Here is a 26302-nt window from a genome sequence, read left to right on the forward strand (position 1 = left end):
TTAAAAAACAACAATAATAATTAGCACACACTAGCTTGTATTTTCAAAGCATTTTACAAAAACATGAATTAATTAAGGCTCACAACACCCTTGTGAGATAGTTAAGTATTATTAGTCCCATTTTAGAGACAGAGAAACAGGCATGGAAAAAGTATAACCTGCTCACCACCACACATGTCAAATCCAGGTACAGAACATCAGATTTTCCATTTTTTGCCATGTGTGGTCTGATCTCTTTAAAGCTTCTGGTCTTCAATTGTTTCCTCTCATCTCTTTTAAGACGCCTGTCCTTATTTCAGTCCGATATGAAAAGGTACTCACCAAGAGCTATTCATGGAATCACAGAATGGTTTGGGTTGGAAGGGACCCTAAAGAACATCCAGTTCCAACATCCCTACCATGGACTGGCATACCTTCCACTAGACCAGGTTGCTCGGAGCTCCATCCAACCTGGCTTTGAACACTTCCAGGGATGAGGCATTTACAGCTTCCCTGACAAGCGGTTCCAGTGCCTCACCACCCTCACAGTAAAGACTTTCTTCCCAATATCTAATCTAAACCTAGCCTCTTTCAGTTTACAGCCACTAACCCTTGTTCTATCACTACACACTCGCGTAAAAAGTCATAGGAGAAGTGCTCCAGCCTTCTTCGTAGCCCTCCTCTGGACTTGCTCTACTATATTGGTGGTCCCAGAGCTGGGCACAGTACTCCAGGTGGTCTCACAAGAGCAGAATAGAGGGGGAGAATCAGCACCCTTGACCTCCTGGTCATGCCTCTTTTGATACAGCCCATGATGCAGCTGGCTTTCTGGAAAAGTTATCAACACATTCCAGGAACCTCCTGAACTGCTTATGCCCTGCTGTGTTGCCTCTCCAATAGATACGGGGTGGCTGATGTCCCCCATGAAGACCAGGCCTTGTGAACCCGAGGCTGCTCTTATCTATAGAGAGCTTCATCCACTCAAGTCTTCCTGGTTGGGCAACCTGTAGCAGATCCCCGCTGTCACCTGTCCCTGCCCTCCCTTTAATCCTGACCCATAAGTTCTTGGTTGACTCCTCCTCCATCCCTAGGCTGAGCTCCATGCACTCCAGATGGAGCTCTGTGCACTCCAGCCAGTCACTGACATAGAAGGTGACACCTCCTCCTTGCTGCCAGTGCCTGTTCTTCCTGAAGAGCCTGCACCCTCCATTCCAACACTCCAGTCACAGGAGTTATGCCACCCCGTCTCTGTAACAGCCCTGCACGCGTGAGCACACTATTCACGACAAACAAGCGGAATTAGGAAAACCATTTTTTATGAACTCTGTTACTGGAAGCTGTTTAACAGAAGACTTAACATGGGTATTTCCATACTGCCAGAGTGTCATTTCTCATTGGGCACTTGCCACCAGAAAACTTGCTGAGGCCTATCTGCAATGCTGGTACAGCTCAGCATCTGCAAAAAAAGTAAGGTTTCTTTGCTTCTTCCAAACAAGGAATCTCTCTCTGGCAGGGGGTCTTCTCTAAAAAAAACTCATACGAGTACAGCTGCACTCAAAACAAAGACTTCTATCAAGAAGACTCCCAAGGTAAAGCCAAGGGCATAAATGTATGTCAGAAAATCTGGAAATGTTCATCTATTGTGCTTTTGTTGCCTCTCTCTGGACTCACTCTATTACAAGAGATGGTCTGGAGGCATCAGACATCCTGGGGGTTAGAAGATGATTCTTCATAGTCACTTTGAGAAGACAAATTCCCTTATCATACCACTCTTCCACTGAATTGGTGAGTGACAGACTAGGATTAAACTTCCAAACCACCTGAAACTTCAAGTCAATGGATTTAACTCTATAAACTGTCAAATTTAACTCTGTCAAATCTGGCATATCTACTGCTGCCTTTTTGCAAACCCAGGCCCCAGGTGTTAGCAGAGACACAGAAATAAAAGTAGTCCTTCCATCTTCAGTTACATTATGTCCATTAGACACTATCCAGAGTCCAGGAAGTTAGTTTCATGACAGCTTGATCTGAAGATCCTCCCCATACTTTTGGATCAGCTTCATGTGGTTATGGTCCACTGACCATTGTTCTGGGAGGTGTTTGGGCTTCATGCTGTCCAAGAAATGCTGCCGCCAGCGTCTTTCCAGCTGCATAAGGGAGCGCAGGCCTCCTTTAGCACAACACTGCACCACCTTCAGTCCATGTGGCATGTAGCTCTCATTGCAGATCCTGCCAGGACACAAGCACAATTTATTTTCACACAAGCCCACTGTCAGACTCCAGATCTGTCTCCAATGAACAAGACTGCAGACAAGACATTGAAGACATTGAAGATACTTTCAGCTGCAGAGTTTAATTACAGACAGAGGGTAAGCTAACCAAGAGGAAGAGTTTTAAGCTTTGCTTCAAAGCTAGACTGCTTTCTGCTACACAGTTACACCATAAAGCTGGTTTCTCTGAACTGAGAAAGTGTTCTTCTTTTACAGCAACACTAAACAAAGCTCTTAAGGTCCATTATAAACTCCTCAGGAGACTGCAAATTATTTAAGGCAAGAACTATATGACCCTCCAGAGCACTGAGCCTGTCACTTAATTCCCTGCCTGGATAGGCTCTGAGTTACAACATAGGCACTTTACAAACAACAGCGAGCATAACAAGGAGAAAATACTCATTTCATGCAGAGACTAGAACTTGTTAAGAAAAGATATTTGGGGAGGCTTTGAAAAAGTGAAGAAGAGGAGACTTCTGATATGACTGTCCTTCAGACTCTTTTCCTGATCTGTCCTTCAAAAGAAGTATAAAATGTTGGAAGGGAAGATGAAGAGCAAGAACAGAAGACTGGTGAGGAGGAAGGGAAAAAGGGAAAGAAAGAAGAGCTGCAGTTCAGAGACCAGTGGTGGGTTGAGGGGAGACGGGTATAAACAAAAACAAACCCAGTAAGAAATGCAATAAAAAAGACTATGAACCTTACATCCAGCCTACATGGGCTTGCTATACCTGGTTTCCAGACCAGCTGCTGCCTGGAGCATCTCTGGAGTGACTGTCTCTGTGTTATAGAAGTCCTTGATGCTTTGCAGCAGCTCTGCCCTTCGGGGGTCAGGCAGGCTGTCTGCATTCAGCAGGGCTCGCGCCCCCGAGCGCACTTGCCTGCGCAAAGGGTCCTCCAGGAGACGCACACCTTCCTCGGAGCCGATGGGGGCCCCAAACTCCTCGGCCAGCTGCTGCTTGAGATGGTTGTCATAGTAATTGGAGATAGCATGGCAGGATGTGCAGAGTAGGAGCACGTCATGTGAGTTGTGGTCCTTCATCTGGATGGGGAAGTGTCTTCGGTATTCGTGAGGAACAACATTCTTCCTAGAGAAGACAAAACAGACAGCTCATTGCATTTGTCTGGAGCTGCTGCTCCCCAGTTCCTCCTCATTCTGCCCCAGAAAGGGTAAATTAAAACTAAAAGTCCAGGTAAACAAAGATTACCAGGACTCATAGTACAGAAAGTGATTATTTTTACTCTTTTCATTTGTAGTTCTCTCTACAGATTTTCTGCATTTCTCTTGTTTCCTTTCCAAAAAATTCATCACTTTCAATTAAAGATTCATACTGTAAAAAAAAAAAATCAAGTAATGCACTATGAGAAGTATACTTCTCAACTAATCAGTAGCAGACAAAAAGACAAAGACAAAAATCTTGTTCTTTTGGACCTCATGAGCTTTAGGCTCACCCAAACCTTTCAAAAATATAAGGACTAAGTAGTGGAAGAAATAGTACAGCTATTTTCAGAAGGGGATGCCACCCACCCAGTGTGTGTCAGCACACTGCTGCCCCCAGCGTTCAAACTACAGCACATACATGTTCCATATGCTTTTATCTCTCCTAGGGTCAGTATCTCCTCCCTCTATAAGAGGAAAGGTTGGTCTCTTCGGTGTCTCACACAGCCATACAACTGCAGAGCATTCAGTGTCCCATCCAGGACATGAACAAGCACAATGGTTCAGGCCGCTAACCAAGCTTCTGGATGCCAAACTAGATGGAGACCTCAGTCCTGTTTTAGAAGATGCATTTTTCTCCAATCCATGAAACAACTCACCGAATATAGGATTCTCGCCTGCCACATACAACACAGAGGTTTTCTTTGACCGTCAGATAATAATCAACTTGAGACTCAGGACGTCCTGAAGGCTCAAACCGCAGCTTCACAACAAATGGGTCTGTGCTAACTAGCTCTAAAAGGATAAAGGCAAAGGGAAAATATTCAAGACAAAGTTGCATTGGAAAGCTAAAATAACGATGCTACAATGTAAGAATTCACTTCACTTCACTGCAATGTAGTGAATCCCTAACAGTATTTCCAATAAGAAAGGATACAAAAAAATTCAGGCTCCATTATGAAGAAGAGAGAGAAGAGAGAAGAGAGAAGAGAGAAGAGAGAAGAGAGAAGAGAGAAGAGAGAAGAGAGAAGAGAGAAGAGAGAAGAGAGAAGAGAGAAGAGAGAAGAGAGAAGAGAGAAGAGAGAGAACAGAGAAAGCTGTATTTCAAATACCAACAGGAAAACTGGTATGCCTACCTCCAATCCCCTTGTCCAGATACCACTGAGCCTTCTTGCGATCACAAGTGCACAGGGGCTGTCCATCTGGTGCATGCAGGAAGCAGTTGTCATACAGTGGAGATTTTCTGTGAAACAACGGCAGTATTACAGCAACTGTAATAGCATGCAAAAAACTCCAGAGCTCTCTACAGCCCTATGTGTCACCATGCAGTTCAAGTGGCCTCCTCCAAATCACAGGAGTACCCCTAAACACACACTTGAGGCTGCTGAGACTCCACAGGCTGCTGCTAAGGGAAGCAGTACATCTGAAAACTTATCCAGGGTTCAGCAATTGACTCTAAGGCATCTTTGCTCTTCTGCTGCCAACAGAATTGTAACTCTGAATCCCAATTTTCAAGAGATGCCGTCAGTGATGACAGCCTTTAAAAAAAATTGCATTAGAAAACAAAAGAGAATTGAAGTCACAAAGGATGATGAGCTAAGAGTAAGCTCAAAGAGAGCACCAACTTACAGGCAAGGCAGTTTCAAGGATCGGCTGCCTAAGCCTGAATTTTAATGTTTTATTATGAAATTTTTTCTAAAACTTAGTGTGAATAGCAATTACTTCATTCACCCAAGAGAAATGATCCAAAAACGCTCTTGCAGCACTGAGAACTCGAACACATGAGTTCAGGAGAGCAACAAAGCTGAGCTGATGCCCTCAAACACAGGCCCCAAACCTTTGGCAGTGACAAGAAGTCTTGCTTGAGCAGTCTCTGGCAGTTTGTGGCAGTGTGTGGAAGGGCTCTTTTTTGCAGAAAATGTTTCCTTACTCTGACAACCTCCTTCAAACAAAATTGGAGAGTGAAGCAGGCTGGGCTCAGAGACAACCTGGGAGGAACTGGTCAGACATGTCACAATACACTGTACTGGCCACAATACACTGTAGAAAAGTTTCCTTTCTTCTCTACAGTGAGATTGTACAAATTAGTACTCAGCAGAGCTCTACCAGCTAAAAAGGTTGATTCACAGGCTATGTAAGCTGACAAAATTATTTCTTCTGAGGTCTATGAGGGGAAAAAACCCAACGAAAGAAACAGGAGGGCTCCCTCCACTGAGCATCAACAGTTCAACTCAGTCACTATGATAATTTCAGTAGTTCCCAACTCTAAATGGATAAACATTTAAACTAAACAGACTTAAACAGAAAGGAAGAGTGAAAACTGACTTTTGAAACCACATCCAGTGTTATTACAGACCAGAGCCACATTGCTGTAAATAATGTAAAAAACAATGAGTCTACAGATCTCTCATGAAGTCAAGCACAATGAAAAACAAAAAATAAATAAACAAATATGGGGAGATCTCAGTTTATCTTGGAATGTAATTTTGTTTGAATTTTAATCCTCCCATGAGATGCAGTCCTCCTGTTTTATATTACACAGCCTCCATATAAAAAAAAGAGGGACTTGCTCTGTAAAACACAATACTGTTAATGACTGTTAATGAAATCAATACTACTGACTACACTAAAGTTTCTCCATTGCCAATCCAATAAACTTAAATAGAAGAAGACAAATACAGAAATGTCTGACTTTCTTTCCCAATGATAATTACATATAATTTTAGTTATGTCCAGTGATAAATTTTATTAGATTGTATCCCAACAAAACCAAACATACCAGTACCCTGCATCTTCCACTGCATTAAGCTTAAAGCAACTTTTTCAACTTGTTTTAAATTTAAAAACCACTGAACTCTCACTAGCAAAAGCCTGTAAGAATTTAGGATTAGCTCCAAAAAATTGCCTGCAAGGATGGTGATCCTGAATCCAGCAGCATCTGCCTCTGCAAGGCCAAAGCAGCACCATTCTCTCCTCTCGCCCCCTGGCCAGCACAGGAGGGCACTGCTTTGCTGCTACCACAGGCTGGTCCTTCCTGTGCCCTCTGACACCTTGTATAACATCTTACCCCTGTTAACCTTAGCTTTCAGCCCTGCCATCTCTGTGGTCACAGTGACATGGGACAGCAAAGGACAAACAACAGTACACGAGGCAGACCCTGATGAAAGCACAAGCTCTGTGCCACCTTTTCCCTGGAGGAGACAGGACACAGCTGTTTGAGCAATAGAATCACAAAATCATAGGACATGCTGAGTTGGAAGGGACCCACCAGGATCACTGAGTCCAACTCCTGGCCCTGCTCAGGACACCTTGGACACCCAAGAATGACACCTGGACAGCCAACTGCCTCCTGCTGGAACTCTGCTCTCTGGCTAATGCTTCCGCAGGGGAAGAAAGGAAGGGCAAAACTTGAATACAACACCTCAACTTGCTCATGATCTAAGTAGAAATCTAAGTGCTGCCCCCGCTTGCAATACCACCTAGAGGAAAATGAGGAAAACAGAAACAGGATCTGATGGCCATGACTGTTAGGGCCTGTGTTCCCTTTCCTAGCTCATATGATCTACTTTGGTTAATGACTAGAGCATGAGGCAACACTCAAAGTTTTCCATATGCAATGCAAGGAGTAAGATGTGCTCATATACTCACCTTGCAGAATATCCCACACCCAGAGGCTTTCGCTTCTGCCTCCGTGGATCTCTCATTTGCTGATTGCCAGAAGGCTGGCCATTCACCCAAGACTTCCGATTCTTTGTTTTCTGAGGGGAACGCCCCTCTCCACTCTTCTCCTCTCCTGTGCTGCCACTCTTTCTTCCTCTAAATGGGATATCCACCAAGCCCTGGCATTTTCCCCGTGCTTTCTCCCAAGCAATGACAGAGTTTTCACCTTCAGATGTAGCAGGGAGGCTGGTAAATCCCAGCAAATGGAAGAACAGAGCCACTGAGACCTGGGCATCCCTGGCAGCATAGAGAACCTGCAGAAAAGCACAGAAATTGAGATACTGACAAACAGCAAATCCTCCCAAACATTATCAGTCTTCAGCATTTGGTACAGTAAAGCCAGAAGCTGGATTTATTTCCTTTTGAAGTTCACATGAAGTTTTGCCAGTTGAGTGGCACTTTCATAACATCACCACATCCCACTACCCTGGGGTAGTGCCCCCAGGAACTGCAAGGGACTGCAAATATACTTAGGTCAGACATCCTCCTACCCCACCAATCCCTCCCTCACAAAAAGTTCCCTCTTGGCATACTGGCTGCGAGTACTCAGCATGGTTCTTTGTCCTGCCACTCCCTCTACCGGTCACTGCTACCGCAGGCGTGTGCAGCTTGATTAAAGAAACTGAGCAGTCGGGGAAAACACAATGCTCTGAAGAAGGTGAACAAGATTTCCAGTGTCTCTCTAATATTGCCCCGACTGCTACAGACTGAAGAAAATACTAAAAAGGTGAGGTTTTGGAAGCCTTTCTTCAAGGGATCTTGCCTCACAGATCTTTCAGGACTAAAGGAAAACAAGGCAGAATAGCAGAAAATTATCTTCATGAAAAAGGAGGGAAATGCAGGCAGTGAGCCTGAAATTAACTTTAGGCCACGTCACACATAAGGTTTTGAGGTATAATTTGAATAGGCTCAGATCTCCCTGTTGTAAAGCCTCTTTCTCTACTAAGAAGGCTACTTTTCCTCCCAAAACAGTAAGTTGAAGTGGAGGACACACCTGATCTTGTGTCAGTTCTTCTGCCTCCCAGTTGCTGCAACGCACATGAGGAGACTTGTCAAGCGGGAAGTTCAGGACTTTTTCAGCTAAAGACTTAAGGCTAAGGCAGTTGTGAAGTAGATCCTTCCTTCAGTTCAACAAAGAAAGTGAAACAAACATATTAAAAACTGAACTATACACTCATGCAAATTCAGTTGGCCTCATAGAGCCTGAACCTGTGAGAACACAATGCACACGATGCATGATTCAAACAGCACACAACTGCCTGTCAGCTTTACAGGCCCTCTCCCTCCCTTCTACTAAAATGTCCTTTCTAGATTTAGTAACTATCTTGCATCTGCAATATGCAAAGCAGGCAAGGCTGGGAGTTAGTAACATTTAAGGCTGAAGTGTTTGGCTCTCAACTACTCAATTCTGAACTAAAGAGGTCCATCATACAGTGATGGACCACCTGCCCAAGGGATTCATGAGAAGCCCAAGAGCCAGGAATGACTCGGAACAATCCTGGCCACTAGAGACAAGAAGTCCATCCTCAGTGCCAAAAAGGCACCAAGAGGTCAGCAAACCCATGGCCCAGATCACTAACACTACACCCCGGCCATACACATAACTGTACGTGAAGAATATCTGCAAGTAAAGCATTGTTTTAGGAAGAGTGAAGGATAAGAAAACGGCATCATAACTGTAACCTTTCCATAGAAGCACTGTTATTAAAAGAGAAAACTGGAACTGGCTTATTTAGTAATTTTTCAAGAAATTTTGAAATTCAACAGTCCACTTACATGCCCTGGGCACATTTAACTCATACTTCTAGGCAGTGTATTCAAATATCTGCTGACAGTGTTCACTCTCACTGCATTACATCATTGTGCCTCAACTTCTTAAAAGCTGAAGCACAATACACAGAAAAGTCCACAAAGGTATTAGTCTGTGAGAGAAGACTAACGAACACAACTAGCAAATGAAATCTTCATGAAGATTTCATTTCCATTAAGATCGCAGAATAGAAGCATGACATGCTCTTGGGCTGCAGCTATCAATTCCCTAAAGCTACCCTAAAGCCACCCTAAGAATTCCAGACATACCAGCCTGATATCATTCAGTTTATGCAAATCACCTAAGAAATATTTCCACCTCAAATGATGCCTCAAACAGAGCTACCTCTGTCTTCGGGAACTTACCGCTGTCTCATGGCTAAATACCGGAGATCCATGCTCCCTTTGACTGGAAGACCATAATCATGAAGTAATTTGCAAGCATCTTCCCAGCATCCTACCCCAACTTTCAACACAGCACTATCTGCCATGATGTCCAACAAAGTCTTTGGAAGAGTCTGGCCACTAGCAACAAGCTTGGGCAACCGAACAAGAATGCAGAGGCCACTGGAAGAAGCCATCTGTAGCAGGGATACAGGATTTGCTTTTCCCTCCACAGATACCTGTAATGAAGTAAAAAATGAGAGTCCAGGTTACAGTATTATTAGTAATACTGGAGCTGAAGCAAATTGCAAAAAAGGCCACTGAAGGCAGGAAATACTTATCGGTTTATACAGTCAAGTATTGTTACGTGTCTCTAAAAACTCACTGCAAGTTATGTGGTCTTCTTCACAGTATTAATGTCCCCAAGTTACTCCTTGCCACATTCCCACAAGAGAATCTTTCCCCCTTTCACCCTTCCCCTTCATAGCTGAGCTGGTGGAAGAAATCAGAAATATTTTTTAATGCACATCAGCACAAAGCCAACCGCTATATAAATGTTTATGGCAAATACATTGTTTAGCTGTGGCTTATACTAATGACTGTGGGGTGAATAAATTTCCAGTCAAAACAGTGGCAAAGCCAGGCTTTATAAATTACTTTACACCTGTTTTGAGATGTCACACATGCAAATGTACAAGCAGAAGAGAAAGTTTGTTTTCTGGTTGTCCCAGGGAGTTTTATCTTCATATCAGCATTATCCTCCTTTTTGGATTTAGTGTTCTTAAGATATTGTTTCTTGAATATGTAGCTGGATTTAAAATAGTGTAAGCTCAAGCTACTTCTAGTAAATCACCTTTAAAGAGATATTACACAAAACACATAATGCTATATTTAGCTATATGACCGTTACTATATTTAATAAAGTCGATTTATCACAGGAACTCAGTATATAAATACATCTGGCGAATTAAAAACTTAGCACACTTAAACGTAAGAGCAATCAAAATTAGCAGCTACTTCACTGCTGCCATGACAGACAATCACAGTTTCAATAGTCAGTCCTGTGGTACCTGTTTCAGCAAAGGAATTACTCCACCTTCAATGATCTCCCCATGCAATTTGCAATCTAAAGGAAGGAGAGGCGCTTCTTGATCACTCACCCATTCACAATCAATTCCAAGAACCGGCCACTTCTCCAGCTCCTTCTTCAGCAACGGTTCAACATGATCCCACACCTCCTGCTCTGAAACTATCACTATGTCTGCACCAAGGGTCCTCTCTATCCAGGAAAAGGTGGGAGATCTGAAGAAGGAAAGCACCTTCTTATCCTCTGCCTTAATGAGTTTCTCATCTTCTGACTTTACTGCTGCTTCCTCTTGCTGACTACTACAGCATGTTTTTCCTTTCCGACGCTGGGTTGCTTTCCACAAAACCAGGCCCCCCAACGCAACACCCAGCAGGGTTGCCAAAGTAATCGTCACGGCTGTTTGCTTGGCCATTTTTTATTGCCCTTTCTGTCCCTTCACCTCACCCTCTCAAAACAGCATTGTGGGATTTCATCATGGCCTGCAGAGAAAAATGAGAGAGGCAGAAATTAAAGACAACATAATGAAACGTGTTTGGAAACATTAAACACATACAGTGGTACCATAACAAGGTTCTAGCCACAACTTGTGATCCTGATAGAAAAAAAGTCTGGGTCCCACTTTGATAGACTGGGGGCCTGAGGACAGACTGCTGGAAGAGGAGACTGAATGCTGCTGTTGATCACACAACTAAAAACCTTAAAGGGAATCCATTAAATTAAACTGATGCAACTGGATGCTTCCACAAACTCTGCTATTCCAAGAATAAACCAGTCACTGTTATTATCAACATCTTTTAGTTCAGTTTGGAACTAGATCAACCTAAACAAGGCCAAAATGAAATTGCTGCAGAATAAGCATGTCCGTTCACGCATTAGTAAATAACAGGTATTTGTCCATTATATTCACATCCATAGTAGGGTCAAATAGCTCTTCAGGCATTGAAAAGCCCGAAAGCAGCAGCATCTATTTTTAACACAGCTGTCCCTGTATCATACAGAAGCGTAGTACCCCTCCAGTAAACTGAAATCAACCCTGCCCCTGCATCCCTACCTCCCCAACCCACCGCATCGTTTCAAAAGGGCTGTCCTGCGCACTCTTCCCCGCAAGCAGAAGTTCGGGTGTCGATGCTACTCCAGCCCTGCGCAGCCACTCCCAGCACCCCGAGCACGGCCCGGGAACCTGCCTGAGCGCCCCCGAAGCAACAGGTCCTTCACTGCCACCCCGTAAACTGAGCGCGAACACCGGCTGCAACGAAGCCGCCCGCAGCGATGGCCTCTCTCTCGCTCCAACAGCCCCGACCCCTCTGGGAATCGGGGGGTGCCTGTGATCCTTGTGCGGATCCCCCGCCGGGGCAGGAGAAGCCCCGATAAGACACCCCAGCCCCGGCTCAGCCTCGGCGGCAGTGGTGCGCCAAGACCCGGGGGCGGGCCCAGGACCGCAGCCGAGCGCTCCTCCGGGCCGCTGCCAGGCCCGGCGGGATGGGGGCAGGCGGGGGGGGGGGGGGTCCACGACTCCCCTCAGCACCAGGGCGAAGGCGCTGCCCGCTTTAGGCTCGGTCGCGGTTATTTACCCTGGGAAAAGGCCCGGGCGCCAGGAGCGAGCATGCGGGAGGCCGCGGGCGCACCGGACCGCACACCGGCGCACCTGCAGCCGCGGCCGCCGTCTCTCCGGGATGCGCGCAGCAGCCTCTCCCCCGCGCCCGGCCCCGCCACCCGCCCGCGGCCCTGCCGGGGGCCCACCGACCCGCCCGCTGCCTGCGTCCCGCGGAACTGCCGCGTCCGGCTGCAGGAACCCCCCGCGGGGCAGTCGCCACACACACCGGGAGCCTAAGAGTGGCGGACGCTTCCTCTGTGCCGGCGGTGCGAGTGGGCGGTGGGCGCCGCCATGTTGTACGGAAGCTGGTGGCGGGCCGGCTGTGTCGCTGGGCAGGCGTCAGCATGCCTTCAGCCAGGGCAAAATACTGGCAAAAATACTGAAAAGCCAGCTCTTTTTATGGGAGATTTTTGCAGCGAAAGTGCGGTTCGTTGTCTGCGAGTAGGTAGGGGTTGAGGAGCAAGCCGAAGGGGCTGTGAAGCGGGTTTGCAGCCACCCACAAGCAGAGCACCGGGGAGCCCCTGGGGCAGGAGGGACCAGAGAGAATGGGAAGAACAAAGGCAGCCAGGAAAATAAATAGCAAATCGCAGCCACCTCCGAAGTGGCAAGCTGGAAGAAAACAAAGAGGGGGGGAAATCAAATAGAGAGTATTAAGAAATTAACACAGGAATAATCGTGACAAGTAATTGTTCCCCCCATGTGTGCGGAGAAATACGAACGTTGGAAGTGTGACACCACAAAACCCGGACAGTGAGTATACAGGCAGCTGCTGTGTTCAGGATTATGATCGTCAAGGCTTGAGGCCATCACTGTCAAAAAGCAAACAAGTTTCCACCCCAAATTCCGTTGCAAATAAGAGGATCTGAGCACCCAGTTTCTTCAAATCCCTTTGCAATTCCCAGTATCTCACAGCTTTCGTGCTGTTAGAATTCCAGCTAGCTGCATCTGTTTGAACTAGAGACTGATCCCACGGGAAATGCTGCGTTAAATCAATTTAACAATTTGACAGCATCAAATTTTGTTTTAACTTTGCCCATCAGCGTAGGAGGATCTCCCTAGCAGAGACTTGGCATTTAGCAGACACATTGTCCAAAGAGTGCAACAAAGCGGCTAATGGCTGGCATTGGGGAAAAATCTTCTATAGAAGCAGTATTTTTTTCTGTCTGTAGCTCATATTTATTTTCCCCCTTCTTTTTTTCTTAACTCAGGGATGAGGTACAGACATATTGATAGCTCACAAGGAACAGAAGTGATTTTCCAGAACACTTTTCTGAGCAAATAATGCCCTCTCCTTATCAGAAATAAGATGACAGGGCCATTAAAAGTTAAGCAGCTACTTGTTCTAAGGACCTGATCTATGCCAGCATGGTATGACCACATCAGGTCTCACTGGTGGTGGGGTAGCATCAGAGAATTTTGTTTTCCAGTGACTTGCATCTGTATTTTGAATGTACAAATGCTTTATACCTCAGAGTTACAGCTGCTGTATCATAAGTTTCTGCAAAGCTTCTCGATCTTGCTCCACAGTGAAGAGATTTTTATATTAATTCACTGGTGGTTACAAAGCATTGCAATCTCACTGCAGTAACTCACACATCTTGTCTCTGATTTATTCTTCTCTATAGGGAAGGTCTGCATCTCCCTTTCAGTCACAACCTGGCCACAGCTTCTCCATCTGTCCCCCAGGCTCTGATGCAGCAGACACAGCTGACCAGCTGAACTGCAGGTCACCAAGCAGGAGCCAGCACTACTCTGAAGTTTCTCATGTGACTTGTGCTCAGAAGAAAAGTGCATCATGTGCATGCTCAGGAGAGAAACCTGGAGGGGTCTGGCAGTACCTGAATTCCCACAGTCAGATGGACATGTTTTGCCTGTTTCTCTTCCTCTCTCTTCACACATATCCCTCAAGGTACAGTGCTTTGTTCTGTATGGTCATTGTAATCTATCATAAACCCAGATTGCCACTTAGATGGGTAGTCCCACATTTCCTGTTGTACCTGTGATTGACTGCTCATTCCCTGCTTCCTTGCTCCACCACCCACATTTCTGTAATGACAGGGTCCGAGAATCATGGAACTGATCCATCTGTAAACTACTTCAAGGGAAAAAGGTAACACCTGGGAACACAACAGACTTATTTTGAGGCCCAAGTGACTGGAAAGAGAATCAAGACAATGCTGTAGATGGGCTCCTGGATCCAGCTGCCCTGTTGTGGGGTAGGCAAGGCATTCTTAAGAGAACTCTGTCAGAGCTTGAGATAAGCACAGAATACTGAACAAATCTACAAAGCTTGTTTGTAGGTGGACCCTTCATGATAATCTGGCATTCACACAGAAATCTGAAATACCAGGTTTTCCTTTTAAAAATTATTTATCTTCATTTCTGAAGTAATAGAAGTGTAAGTATTAGGATTAAATTAAAAATAAATGAAAACAACTGATGCATGAGTGCACTCTGGCAAACAAACAAACCAACCAAGTTCCCAAAGCCTGATAGGGACATTGCTGAAGGTGAGAAGATTAGTGAGTAAACACCAATTGCTGGCTTTTTCTTACGAGAAGTCTGTTACAGCAGGTAACTGGAAGCCTTTATATGGTAAATAGCAATATTTACTTTTCTGTGTCTGTAGCCTGACCTGAGGTCTCTGCAGAGGTCTCTGTCAAAAGATTAATTTTTAGCCTGATTTCCTAAGGAAAGAAGGCTTATGCAATTACTCTTTATTAGTGTTTCTGCCTCTGGGTCCCACTACTTCCCCCACTTTCCTTGCCAATAAAAGCATGTTTAAACCATTGCTGAATTCTATCTGAATTTGTACAAAGGTAACTTAAATGAAATGCCAAATGGATGAAACAGGTCCTAATAAAGCTGTCACTGATAAAACGGTAAGCATGTGCAGGCACTGCTTAATATACATATGAGAATCCACACAGCGGTACCACATCAGGACAAATCCATAGGAAACCAGGCTTCACTTGTTCTGCTGATCACAGAAAAAAGAATTATTTTTATAATGACATTAGCTCATCCTTTAGGAGGGAGAAGACTAGGGTAAATGACTCAGTGTTCAAAGGAAGATCAATGATCGTGGAATATCAAAGGAGAGAGGCTCCAGTGAAGACTTAAATTGCTGGTAGCAGACAATGAGCAGAGAGCTGCATGTAGTCCCCACTAGCTCATTAATAACATTCTCTTTGGGGCCCCATCCCAAGCTACAGAAGAAAGCCAAACTCACATTTCAACTCCTAATGTGATTTATCTTCCTTCTGTCAATGCTAGCAACCCCATGACTACATATGCAAACAAGCCATTTTGAGCAGGATTTGTTTTAACAGGGTTGTTACCAGAAAGGCAGTAGGGTTTCTTTCCTCAAGAAGTCAGAATGAGATCAGTTTCAACCAACTGTGAAGCCACATCCTAAAGGTGGAGTCTCACACTGCAACAAGGTGGATAGAAGATTTAGCTTCTGTTGAAAAGGCAGTTCTGCTTCCCACTTCTATCTGCCAGCATTCTTCTCCAGCCTCAATTCTGCAAATACTGGTGCCTGCTTGATTCAAGGAATTAAGCGAGCAGAAAGCTAGCACAGAAAAAAACTGGGTTTTCTTCTTGTTTAACTCCTTGTACTAACTCATCATACAGCCAATCTCAGTGAAACTACATCCTAAGCCAAAAGATGAGTCAGTGGTAGCTCACTGCAGGGATCTGACAGAGTTTGCAGGTTTTGCAAAGAATCTGAAAAAAAACTCTCTCAGAGGTGTAAGATGCCAGATAATCCCATGAGGATGAGTTGTATTAACATTGATCATCATCAACGTATTTCTTCCTTCATTGCCAACTCTTTCCATTGCTTATGTAGAAACGGAGATGAATTTCACAATTCCATTTCTTGACGAGCTGCTTAACTTACCCCAGGAGTTCAGTCCAGAAGGCACACTGAGTCAGCCTCACGGTTTATGGCTGCTAAGAATATGACATCCCCCATCTCCAAAACTTATCTCCCAGCTGGGCACTCCAGACCAACTTGTGCTGATTTTGGCACTCATTGGGACACTTCCATGAGCCAAATAAACACATGGCAGACAAGCAGGTCCAATAAGTAGCATCAGGACAAAGAAAGGGACAGAACACAGAGCCACAAAAAAATACAGCCACTTTTCAGTGGCCACAAATCATTAGATTGGCTTAGGTGCATGTTAAACCTGCATAGCTGAACAGCAAGTCCCAAGCGGAGACGTTTGAGAAAACAATCCTTGTTTTTCCTACCTTTCTGTTAGTAAAGGTAAGCACGAAAGTAAGCAAAAGGAGAAAAGTCCAGAAGCCACCAAATTTTCACTAGAGGGAATAAATTACACAAGCAAAATTATTTTTCAAAAAATGATATGGCTAAAATATTATATAGTTTTCTTGGTTTACCCTTTCTTTCTATTTCCACTCAAAAATATTAGTATAAATAAACAAATTAATAAAAGCCTTGACTCAGCTCCACTTCCCTTATTACCCTCTCTGACTCACTCCATAGACATCCAACTATCAGTGTCCCAACTTCTCAGTTTCCACTCTGGATTAACCAAAGCCAATCAAAGGTTCAACAGAACCCCCCCCCCCCCCAAATATTTAAAGCTCATCCTTTCTCACCTGACACAACCATGCTTCACTTAAATACTTTTTACCTATTTAAGCCTTCCTTCCTAGTGCTTGACAGACTCTCAGAGAGTTGGTCTTCTGTTACCCTCCTACATTATCTCTGAGTTATCTCATCTGAAATACAAATAAATTAATGTCTCTCTGCAGATGATTTATGGATCTGCTCCTTTCCCCAGAACTATCTCCCCCTACCCAAACTCGAAACATAAGTCTTCTTCTCTCTTCTATGAATGAATAGCAGGAAATTAGACCTCAGCAGAGCTAGAACTCTTTCCTGAAAGCCCTCTTATTATCTTCTTTGTGAGTATCCGTAGATAGCATCACCAGTTTACCTGCCACTCAGGCTTGTTTGTCAACTGTCAGGTCTGACTGAAATTTCTTTGTAGATCCTAGCACCCAGGGTATATACTTCTCTGTGGCAGCTCCAAGACAAAGTCTTTTGATCCATCCTTGCAGCGAAGACCCTTGTTCTCTTGCGGATATAAAAGGCTGCCCTAATACCTCTCCCTCCAGCATTAACCAACACAGCTCTTAACACAATCATTGACCACTGGAAATGCCAGAGTCTGACAACAGAGTAAAGCTGACTGTAGGCCTCCTATTAATGATCAAATACACCACAGCCATCAAATGGGAACAACTAATGCAATTTAACTGATTCTCCCAATTCAAATATGTTTGGAAAAAATGTCGAAGGGATAACTTTGTCCCATCAGGCAGTAAACCCCGACCAGTTATTGTCAGTCCTTCCAGAGGCAGAACAAAAACTCTGTGGCATGGACAGAAGCTAATATGAGAGCAATGTAACACCATGGCCACACCCGATCCAGATCAATTTAGTACTGCTGAGAGACCTGCACAGCCTTGGAATTACCAACTCTGAAACTGCAACCCAGGATTGTTTACATAGATCATTACACTAACCACATCACTTCTCTATTTGAAGGATTCTCCTAGTTCCCTCTTACGTATTGCATCAAACATTATTTACTTACTTTCATTTCCAAGGGCATCTACAGCAAGTCACCATCCTGTTCATTATCTCCCATTTCCTATCCAGTTGACTCCTCTACTCTGTTGCCTACTTGTTGAAATTCCAGTCAAAACATTTGTTGTGCTTGATTTCATGCTGCTTTTGAGACATGGAGGAGACTATAAACATCCTACTGAATTAAGCAGCTCAAGCAGTGTGTAGAGACGGACTCTGGCTTCCCGCGCCCTTTGGGTCTGGCTGGGCTCAATCCAGTTTGTTCAGTCTCGGTATAGCACCCCACATGCTAACATGTCCCACAGAACAGCAACTTGATGAAGTTTGTTCTGTTTGGCTAACTACTGCCAGTACATCAATTCCATTCCAAGCTGCAGAATGTTCCTGTTAAAGTAGACAAAGATGCTTCACTGATGCTACTTCAGTATGACTCAGGACAACAGTGTATGTGCTTTGGAGAGATAACAGCATTCTGGCATTATTAACACAGCAACCCATTCTTTTCAAAGGAAGATATTAACAGTATAGGCTATGATAACTTCCTTAGGTGTTATGTTCAAAATTAATTTAAAGAATGCTTACCAGTACAGTTTTTAACCTATATGGTCATGTCATTGAGCAGGACAGATTGGCAGTCTGCTATTATTTTTCTTTTAAATTCGGAATGCTTACAAATGTGATTAAAAAAAACCGCAAAAAAAACCCCTCAGTTAAATCTTTCTTGAAAAACCTGGCACTCGGGGCTTAGGAAATAGTTTTATTTCTATGCAAGGCCATGTAAATACACAGCTTTCCCAGAGACTGGATCCAGAATGGAGATTTTATTATATTGCATATTTATTTCAGTACAGAAATCAAAGGTACTCAAAAATATTAAACCTGAACTATACTTTAGGAAAGGAGAAAAAAATGAACCACATGTTGGGAATTTAAAAGTGAGCAACAGTTTCTGATAGAATTGTAATGGTGCAGAATGTCATGGCATGCAAGCAACAGAGGTATAAAATATGATTTTATAGCAGTGTCTGAAGCTTACCTGTGTCTGAAGCTAAGGTAACAAACACAAACCATGATGGACAGGGTCTTTGCCTCTCTGTGTTGAGGGTGGCTAAACATGGTACACTGCAATAGTTGGCCATCAACAACTGTAACTAGAAAAGACCCTTTTGTACAGTTCAGATGCAGAAGAGATTAACTGCTCTGTTTGCACTTCAATTGTGAAGCACTGTTAATTATTCATATTAATGTGTTAATGTTAGTGACTTCTTACATTCTTTTTTTATTCCCAATTAGGAGGGAAAGTTTTTTATTTACTTTTTTTATGTGTTAAAATTAAGGCTCTAGTGTTGTCAAATAAAAAGCTTGGTTTATGCAGGATTTGATGCTCTTTCTATAATCTTAATCAAGAAGAAACAACCCAAAGCACTTAACTGACTTTCTATAATGAAATAATTTCTATTTCTATGGAAAAGCTGTCACCGGAACATGGCAGCAGTCTTAACAGTACTCAGCCATCTTGCCATATCACAGTTTATGTCAGGGAGGGTTTTTCTCTCTGCTTGTTTTAAAGTTTGAAGACTCCAGATGTAGTGCTACACAAAGATGGCCTGGATGGTCAGGCTAATTCCTCTCACTTTCTGAAAACTGTATCTTCCCTAGGTACTGGTGCCATCTGGGAAATACAGACCTGAAAGTTTCAAGCAGCTCAGTTTGTGCACAGGCAGCATGCAGTTAGATGCTGCAAGGTGGGACTGGGGGTCTGTGCAGCACCTCACGGACATCACTCTTTGAATGACACTCCTGTTGTCTGACACAGCATCAGATGTTACCTGAGAGGTACAGGGTCCTGTGAAAGAGAAAAGATATTTTTATCCCCTTAAGGTAAAGGTTGGGGTGTCGTTAAACAGTGAAGGACAACACAGATCAGGTCCACCTGGTTAGCCAGCTACCTTTTGGGGTTTAGTTGATACTGGAGGGTAAGAGAAGAAAATTCATCTGTACTTCCAGCAGTCTTCTGGGGCTGCAGAAAGGTCTACTGACTCGTGATGGGGCAACCCTCCTTTGGTCAGTGTTGCTCGGGAAGGAGCAGGAGAGAGCAAGCTATGAAACCTCTGACAGCCCCATAAAAAGTATCATAGAGAAAGCCACCACCACAACAACAAAAAAAACCCAAACTAAATTCTAAAGCCGTAATGCTTTGAATTTTGAAATCACTCAGCATTTACAGAGGACAAGCCCCACTGCAAACCGGCCCCGCACTTGAGCTATTTTTCCCCTCATCTTCCCTCCGGTTGCCCGCAGGATCTCAAGGCGGGCCGGCCGTGGCTCCGGAGCGCTCTCTTCTCCTTCACCGCTCTGCGGGAGCACCTGCCCGCCCGCCGCCACCTTCCCTGCCGGCCGCGGGGCCGCAGGCGGCACAGGTCGCTCAGCCGGCCCGGCGGCGGGACGCGTCCTCCCGCGGCTGCTCCGAGTGACGGGTGTGCCCGTTCCCCGCCAGGTCCTCCGAGTGGCGAACGTGTCCCTCCCCCAAAAGGTCCCCGGAGCGGCGAGTGTGTCTGTCCCCCTGGAAGTCCCCGCAGCGGCGAATGTGTCCTTGCCCCAGGAGGTCCTTGGAGTGGCGAACGTTACCGTCCCTCCGCAGGTCCCCGCAGGGGCGAGTGTGTCTGTCCCCCCGTGCCGCTCCAGGAGCGAGTTAACCGGCGGCGGCGCCACGCTAGAGCCGGGCCGGGAGGCGCGGGCTGCAGCTGAGGATCAGCTGCTGAGGGAAGCGGGGAGGAGCCAGCGGGATCAGGAAGCGGCGGAGTGTCTAACACCTCTCTGCCATGGCTGGCTAAAGAAAAATCATCATAACCATAACAAGGGGGGAAGCGGGGGAGGGGAGGCGGCGGCGGGGGAAGGGGCGGCGGGGGAAGGAGCGGCGGGGAGCGGCGCAGGCGGCAGCATGAGGAGGAGAGGCAGCCGGGGGGGCAGCATGAGGTCGGTGGTGGGGTTCTTGTCCCAGCGGGGCTTGGAGGGGGACCCCCTGCTCACCCAAGACTTCCAGCGAAGACGCCTGCGGGGCTGCAGGAACCTCTACAAGAAGGACCTCCTGGGCCACTTCGGCTGTGTCAATGCCATTGAATTCTCCAACAATGGAGGCCAGTGGCTGGTCTCAGGTAAAGCGAACGCTCCCGTCCCTCGCCCCCTCCCGCCACCCCCTCCCCAGGAAGCATCTTCCTCCCCGGCCGCCTCCCCTGCGGCCCGGGGGAGGGGAGCCGCGGCAGCGCTGCTCAGAGCCGTTTCCCAAATCCACCGGTGCCCGGGAATGATGTTTTCTCAAGTAGGGATCTAAAATGGTTGACAGGTTTTGAATTCTACTATTATCGGGGGGGGAGCCCTGGACAAAGTTTTTACGAGAGTGTTTCCCGGGCGCTGGGGGTGGAAGCTAGGGGTGCCCTTTTATTTGGTGGCTCGCGTGTCTTTCCTCGTAAAAGGGGATTTTCTTATTTTGGGGGGACGACGACGGAGAAGAAGCCGCCCCCCGGCGCGCATTGTGGGCACCGGGTGACATTTGTCAGCGCCGTGCCCCGGGCCGGGGGTCAGCGATCGCTGCCGGGGGCGGGCGGCGGGCCCGAGTTTGGCCGGGGGGGCTGCAGTGCCGCTCGGCATCGGGCGGGAACCGGATCGGTTTAATCGAGGGACTGGTCACTTTGAGGCCACCCCCACCCCATCTTCTTTTGGGGGAGGGGAGTCGGGTTTTGTTTTGTTCCTCCTCCCTCTCCTTGCAGGGCGCGTTTGTGGAAGAGGGGCATATATTTGTGGGGATGGTTTTTGGCTTCAGGTCCCCTCTGTTGCCTGCCCGGGGCTGAGGGAGCCATAGGGGTGGGGGATGCTGTCAGGTAGGAGGGAAGCGAGGGCTTGACATCAGCTGCGACACCGAGGACGGGGAAAGGCTCTGCACCCCCAGCCAGGGAGGGGCTGCGGGGCTCAGCGGCCGGCTGCCCGCCTCCCCCCACCCCAGTAGCGCTTGGCGCAGGTGCCTCTTCCTGCTTCCCCGCCTCCGGGCTCCGAGGGGCGGCAGGGGAAGGAGGCAACTTGAGGCCGGGGCCTGGCCGGGCGCTGCAGGCCGCGGTCTCCTCGGGCGGCTCTTAGCGACAGGCCGGGGAATCGCGGGCCGATCCCGCCCGCGGCGCCCCAGGGGCTCGGGCACTGAGGGGTCACGGAGCTCTTCTCCCGCCGAGCCCTGGGACCCCGCGCTCCTCTGCGAGGGGGCAGAGACCTTCGAGCGGTGGGGAGGGGGCTGCCGGCTCCGGAGGGACCGCTCGTATCGCGCCGCCCCGGGCAGGGCCGGGCCGCCGAGCGCGGTGTCCATTGCAGGCCGCGGTCGGGGGGCGTAGTATCCCGGCCACCCCTCGCCCCCGGGGAAAGCGGGCTGGAGGGAGCCGCCCCCATTCCGTCGCTCTCCCGTGGCTGAGGCTGCCGACTGGTCCCTCCCCAGGGGCCGTGCAGCAGCCAGAAAGGCCCGTTCCTCGTCGTGTGGGGCAGCTGCCCTCGGGGGAGTCGCAGAGGTCCTTGGCACAAGGCCGTGGCAGCTTTGTGGAGAGTGGTCTCCGCTTGCCAGGAGGGTGCTGGCCTGGTTACTAACCGAGGGCCTCGGTTTTGCCTGTCCGCCTTGTAAATAGCGACAGAGGCTACTGAGGAATGTGATGGGGACATGGCTGAGCGGACACTTTACTGCCTTGCCGTGGTGTCTGGGAAGAGGTGAACTGTATCATACAATGGTATCAGTACTAACTTCAAAGGCTATTCAATAAAAAGTTTTTATGACTGGTTACTTTTAAGCAAGGGCAGACTAGAAACGCTGTATAAACTTAAAGTGGAAGCTGATACACTGAAACCTTCCTAAACATTCTTACCCGAAGAAACTTACAGGCCTATGTCCAGTGATTTCTGTAGTAAGTGTCCATGAAGGATCTTAGTGTTACTGTTAGGGATTCTTTTACCTTTATGCACATGCAACTTCTGAGATATGCATCCACTTATCTTGTGAATATATGTGTGTATTCATACATACATATATATGTATATAAACATGAGTGTATATGGGAAGGGAATGCTGATTCACCTATTCTAAAGTTCCCATTTGTGCCAGTTGTCATGCTGGTTTCTACTGGTCCTTCTCCAGTAGAAAGCAGAGCAATGTATTTTTACTTTTAAAGTGCTACAGAGAGCTCAAGTGTATTTGTTGTTTCTTTTTTATTTTCCGTAATAAGTGATGGGAACACCATCAGTATTTTCTTTTCTTCTTGCTCAACATCAATGTACTTACCTATGTTGACATCCATTCTTCAGGCAGATGCATAAACAGTCCAGGGCTGGAAAGGATGTTTAAGAATTAATTTTGTCCAAACTGCCTGAACCAAGGTAGGTGCAGTGAGAGAATGAAAGCAGAATTCACATCTAGTGGATATCTAAAAAAGGGTATGTAAAAGGAAGGCTTTCAAGCAATGTCAGTTTTCAATTTCCTAACTTTTCATAAAGCATCAGAATGTTCAAAGACGATAAGCTTTTCCTCCATATGTAGTACATAAATGCTACTAGAGTTCTACCCTCCTAAAAAAAAAAAAAAAAAAATTACATGTGCTAGCAGTACACAAATTTGGGATAACCAAGAACAGGTTACCTTAAGTCTGACCTTCTACTGATGCCCTGAGAAAATGAAGAGCTCTAATTATGGTAACATTCTTTTTAAAAACTTTTATGTTATCCATGAGCATAATATCTAGAATGCTTTATCTGCCATAGCAACAGCAGGCAGGTGCTTTGTGCTTCAGTCAAGAACAAGAAATTAAAAGTCCAAAGATTTATGGATACTCTGTTAAGTTTCACACCATTATAAGACTAAACTTCCTTAAAATTACACTCAAAGCACTCCTTTTTAAGTCCATACTTGATCTTGAAGCTCTGAGGAGTAGCAACAGCAGGAAGAAAAGCAATGAGGAAAGGTAAAGGAAGGGCGTAAACTGTCTCTACTCTGAAGTTTTGTAGAAGAGTTGCTTCAAAAGACTTCCAAATGCACGTAAAGCCTTAGAATTGGTGGCATGAGAGTCTCTCTTCCCTCAAAATGGTCAGCATACAGAAGTAAGGATGAGATGTTGGATACTTCCAACTGCACTTGCAGCAGCTAAGAGAGTTAACATATTGGAGCGCATGAAAAGGGAGAGTGTAAGCGGTCTTTTCAGTTGTTCAGTCTTAATATGTGTATTCTTAACCTAGAGAAGGCTGCTTTGGCTGAGTGACTTGTTAACAACTTAGACCTTGTTAGAGCTGTTTTAAGTACAGCTGATACAGTGCATTCATAGCAGCTATACCAATGCCATTGAAATAGTAGCCTGCATCCAAGTTAGTGCTGTTCTCATGACTTGGCTGGAACGCTTTCCTTCGGTATGTGTCCTGTTTTTTTTTTTTAAATGTGTCTCACAGAAGGAAGTCTGTGATGCTAATGATTACTGTTTCAGTAAACAATTCAAACTGCTTAAACAGGGCTTATATTGCAGTTAAAGATAATTTTCCTGTTACGATTTTGGAGAGAACTTTGGTGTAGACAAGCCTCAGCAGGCCCTCTGAAAGCATGTTTGAAACTTTTTGGTATCTTAACTTCTTTAAATCTTGTATTGAAAAGTACATGTTTAATAGTCTTTATTTTTGTTCTTAACCATATTTCAAAGTAAAAAAGTTGAGGTCCACAAATTGAGTTGGGGGCCAGTCTGCACCTGTGTGAAACTCAAGTGTCACTTTATAGAGGGGCAGAAGGAGAGAGGTTAATGTTTTGGGACAGGAGTGCTAGAAGAAGGCACTGACATAAGGATAAGAATTTTAAAAAATTTAAATAATTGGAAGGAGGAGCTGGACACTGAGGAGAAGGTGCAGTGTGACAACTAGAAAAAAACTACCTGTCGAATGACACAAGGGAAGAGGAAAGCTTAACATATAAAAAATATGTAAGTGGGTTGAAATTGGTTAAAACTTGCTTCTGGATAGAGTTGAAAGATTTTATTGGGGAAAATGTGTCTTTGCAACACTTTATGTACTAGATAGTGTTTTTTTCTTTTAACAGTTTGAGAAACACATGACTGTCCATGCATGGAAATTAAAATCACCATGCAATGGTATGCAACTAACTTCTTCCTTCACATTTGCCCAGCATCTCCTGCAATTTGACTTCTTAAAAATCAGCTTTACTTGGTCTGTGTAATAGTCTTTTTCCCATCCTTAGGTTTGGTGGATATGTTTTCCTGTTTGTTTATCTGACTGTCCTTTTTCATGCCTGCTATCTTTTACAAACATAAGTATCTTTATCAGAACCTCCCACTTTTTTTTTTTTTGCATACTTTAAACTGCACTTTCAAAATAACTTCAGGGAAGTACTGTAATCAGAGGCTTACTTAATCCATGCTAGTGTTCTTTTTCTCTTGGCTTTTTTTTCCCTCCTACCAGATAATGCAAAAATTAATAGCTGGTCAATGATCCTAAATCTGTGAGGATGCAAGAAACTGTTGGAAATTTATCTGTCATTTAGTTGTTATGTAAATCTGAAGGAACATGAGCCTAAAACAGGGGAATGAGGTGACTTTAGCAAAGCTTGTGGAGTATTACCTCTGAATAAGGGGATTGTGTATCAAGTATGTTTTAAGGAGGGACATCAAGCAGAATTCTGTGTGAGGAGGGATATTAGGTTCAGTTACTACATCATGTTTTAATTAATGTCTGAGAAATTACAAAATTTCTCAGGAAAGATGGGATAAGGCAGCAGTAATTTCAGGGGGTAGGAGTTGAAGTTCAAGTTAATTAAGATATATTACATGGGAAAAAATGTAATGTGTTTTGATAGGGATAAGTGCAACCTACAGCATGTGAATAAAAATGGTTGTCTCTACAAATACACCTTGGAGACTAGACCATAGTCATGTAGAAAAGGATCCAAATGCATAAATATCACAACACAAATATTGTCAGACATGACAAAGCATGTGAAGTAAATCTGCTGTGGTTCTGTTGGGGCCTCAAATGGACTGCTGTGCTCAATTTTGCGCACTGTGTTTTGAGAAAGATGTGCCCAAACTGAGAAAATTCAGAAGAGGGGGCATGAAGAATGATCAGAGGCCTAGAAGAAAGAAACAGTGAAAGAAAGGGGTCAATTTAGTCTACAGAAAGAACAGCTGAGTAGAAATGCAAGTCTTGAGCTGCATAAAGGTGTTTTTAATTATTATTACACGAAGCTGTAAACTCTTTTTTGTCTACTGGGAATAGGACAAAGAAACGGTCTCAAATTATAGGAAGAAAGATTTTAGGATGCTGTTTGATCTTGCACTTTCCCTTTATCCTGTAACTCATTCACTTATTTCTCTTCATTGTTTGCACTGTGGCATTTTCATAATTTAAAGTCTGAAACTGGTATGATGGAAGAATCTGATCAGGGGGATGGAATAGGTAGGGACAGGCTGTTTGTCTGTCATTTGATTTTGTGTCAGGTCAACTTCTTTAACTTACCCCCTGCCTGAATGGCCACTGAATCCAATGGAAGGGAAAATAGCAGGAGCACAGGGCAAGGGGAGTGGGATTATATGTAATGCCAAGATGCACCCTCAGGCTTGATATAATGGGGTAATCTGCCTAACGGCAAGGATAGTGAAGA

The 26302-nt window shown here is 45.3% G+C and overlaps 2 protein-coding genes across 5 annotated transcripts in view; one reads left to right on the plus strand and one right to left on the minus strand.

The window, feature by feature from the left end:
• Nucleotides 1-1846: 1846 nt before the first annotated feature.
• EXD2 (exonuclease 3'-5' domain containing 2) lies at nt 1847-10879 on the minus strand. Of its 2 annotated transcripts, none has more exons than XM_082283188.1 (8): nt 10850-10879; nt 9301-9557; nt 8120-8246; nt 7054-7379; nt 4542-4648; nt 4065-4200; nt 2978-3334; nt 1847-2208 (listed from the first exon to the last, which is right to left on the minus strand). In XM_082283188.1, exons 2-8 carry the CDS (start codon nt 9513-9515, stop codon nt 1992-1994), a joined length of 1485 nt encoding a protein of 494 aa, XP_082139314.1. In that variant the 5' UTR covers nt 9516-9557; nt 10850-10879; the 3' UTR covers nt 1847-1991. The 2 variants fall into 2 exon arrangements, with proteins under 2 accessions (XP_082139314.1, XP_082139313.1); XM_082283187.1 differs by having other exon boundaries at nt 10479-10871.
• A 9681-nt stretch (nt 10880-20560) lies between these two features.
• DCAF5 (DDB1 and CUL4 associated factor 5) overlaps nt 20561-26302 on the plus strand; it is a 70902-nt gene continuing 65160 nt past the window's right edge. The window contains exon 1 of one of the 3 annotated variants that reach the window (XM_082283610.1): nt 20561-20783. In XM_082283610.1, the coding sequence (XP_082139736.1) occupies nt 20570-20783 (214 nt within the window). In that variant the 5' untranslated portion in view covers nt 20561-20569. Of the gene's footprint in view, nt 20784-22513; nt 22563-24484; nt 24609-26302 lie in introns of those variants that run through there. The other 2 variants (XM_082283611.1, XM_082283612.1) reach the window with 2 other exon arrangements.

This window comes from Coloeus monedula (assembly GCF_965178545.1).
Source record: "Coloeus monedula genome assembly, chromosome: 6".
NCBI lineage: Eukaryota > Metazoa > Chordata > Aves > Passeriformes > Corvidae > Coloeus > Coloeus monedula.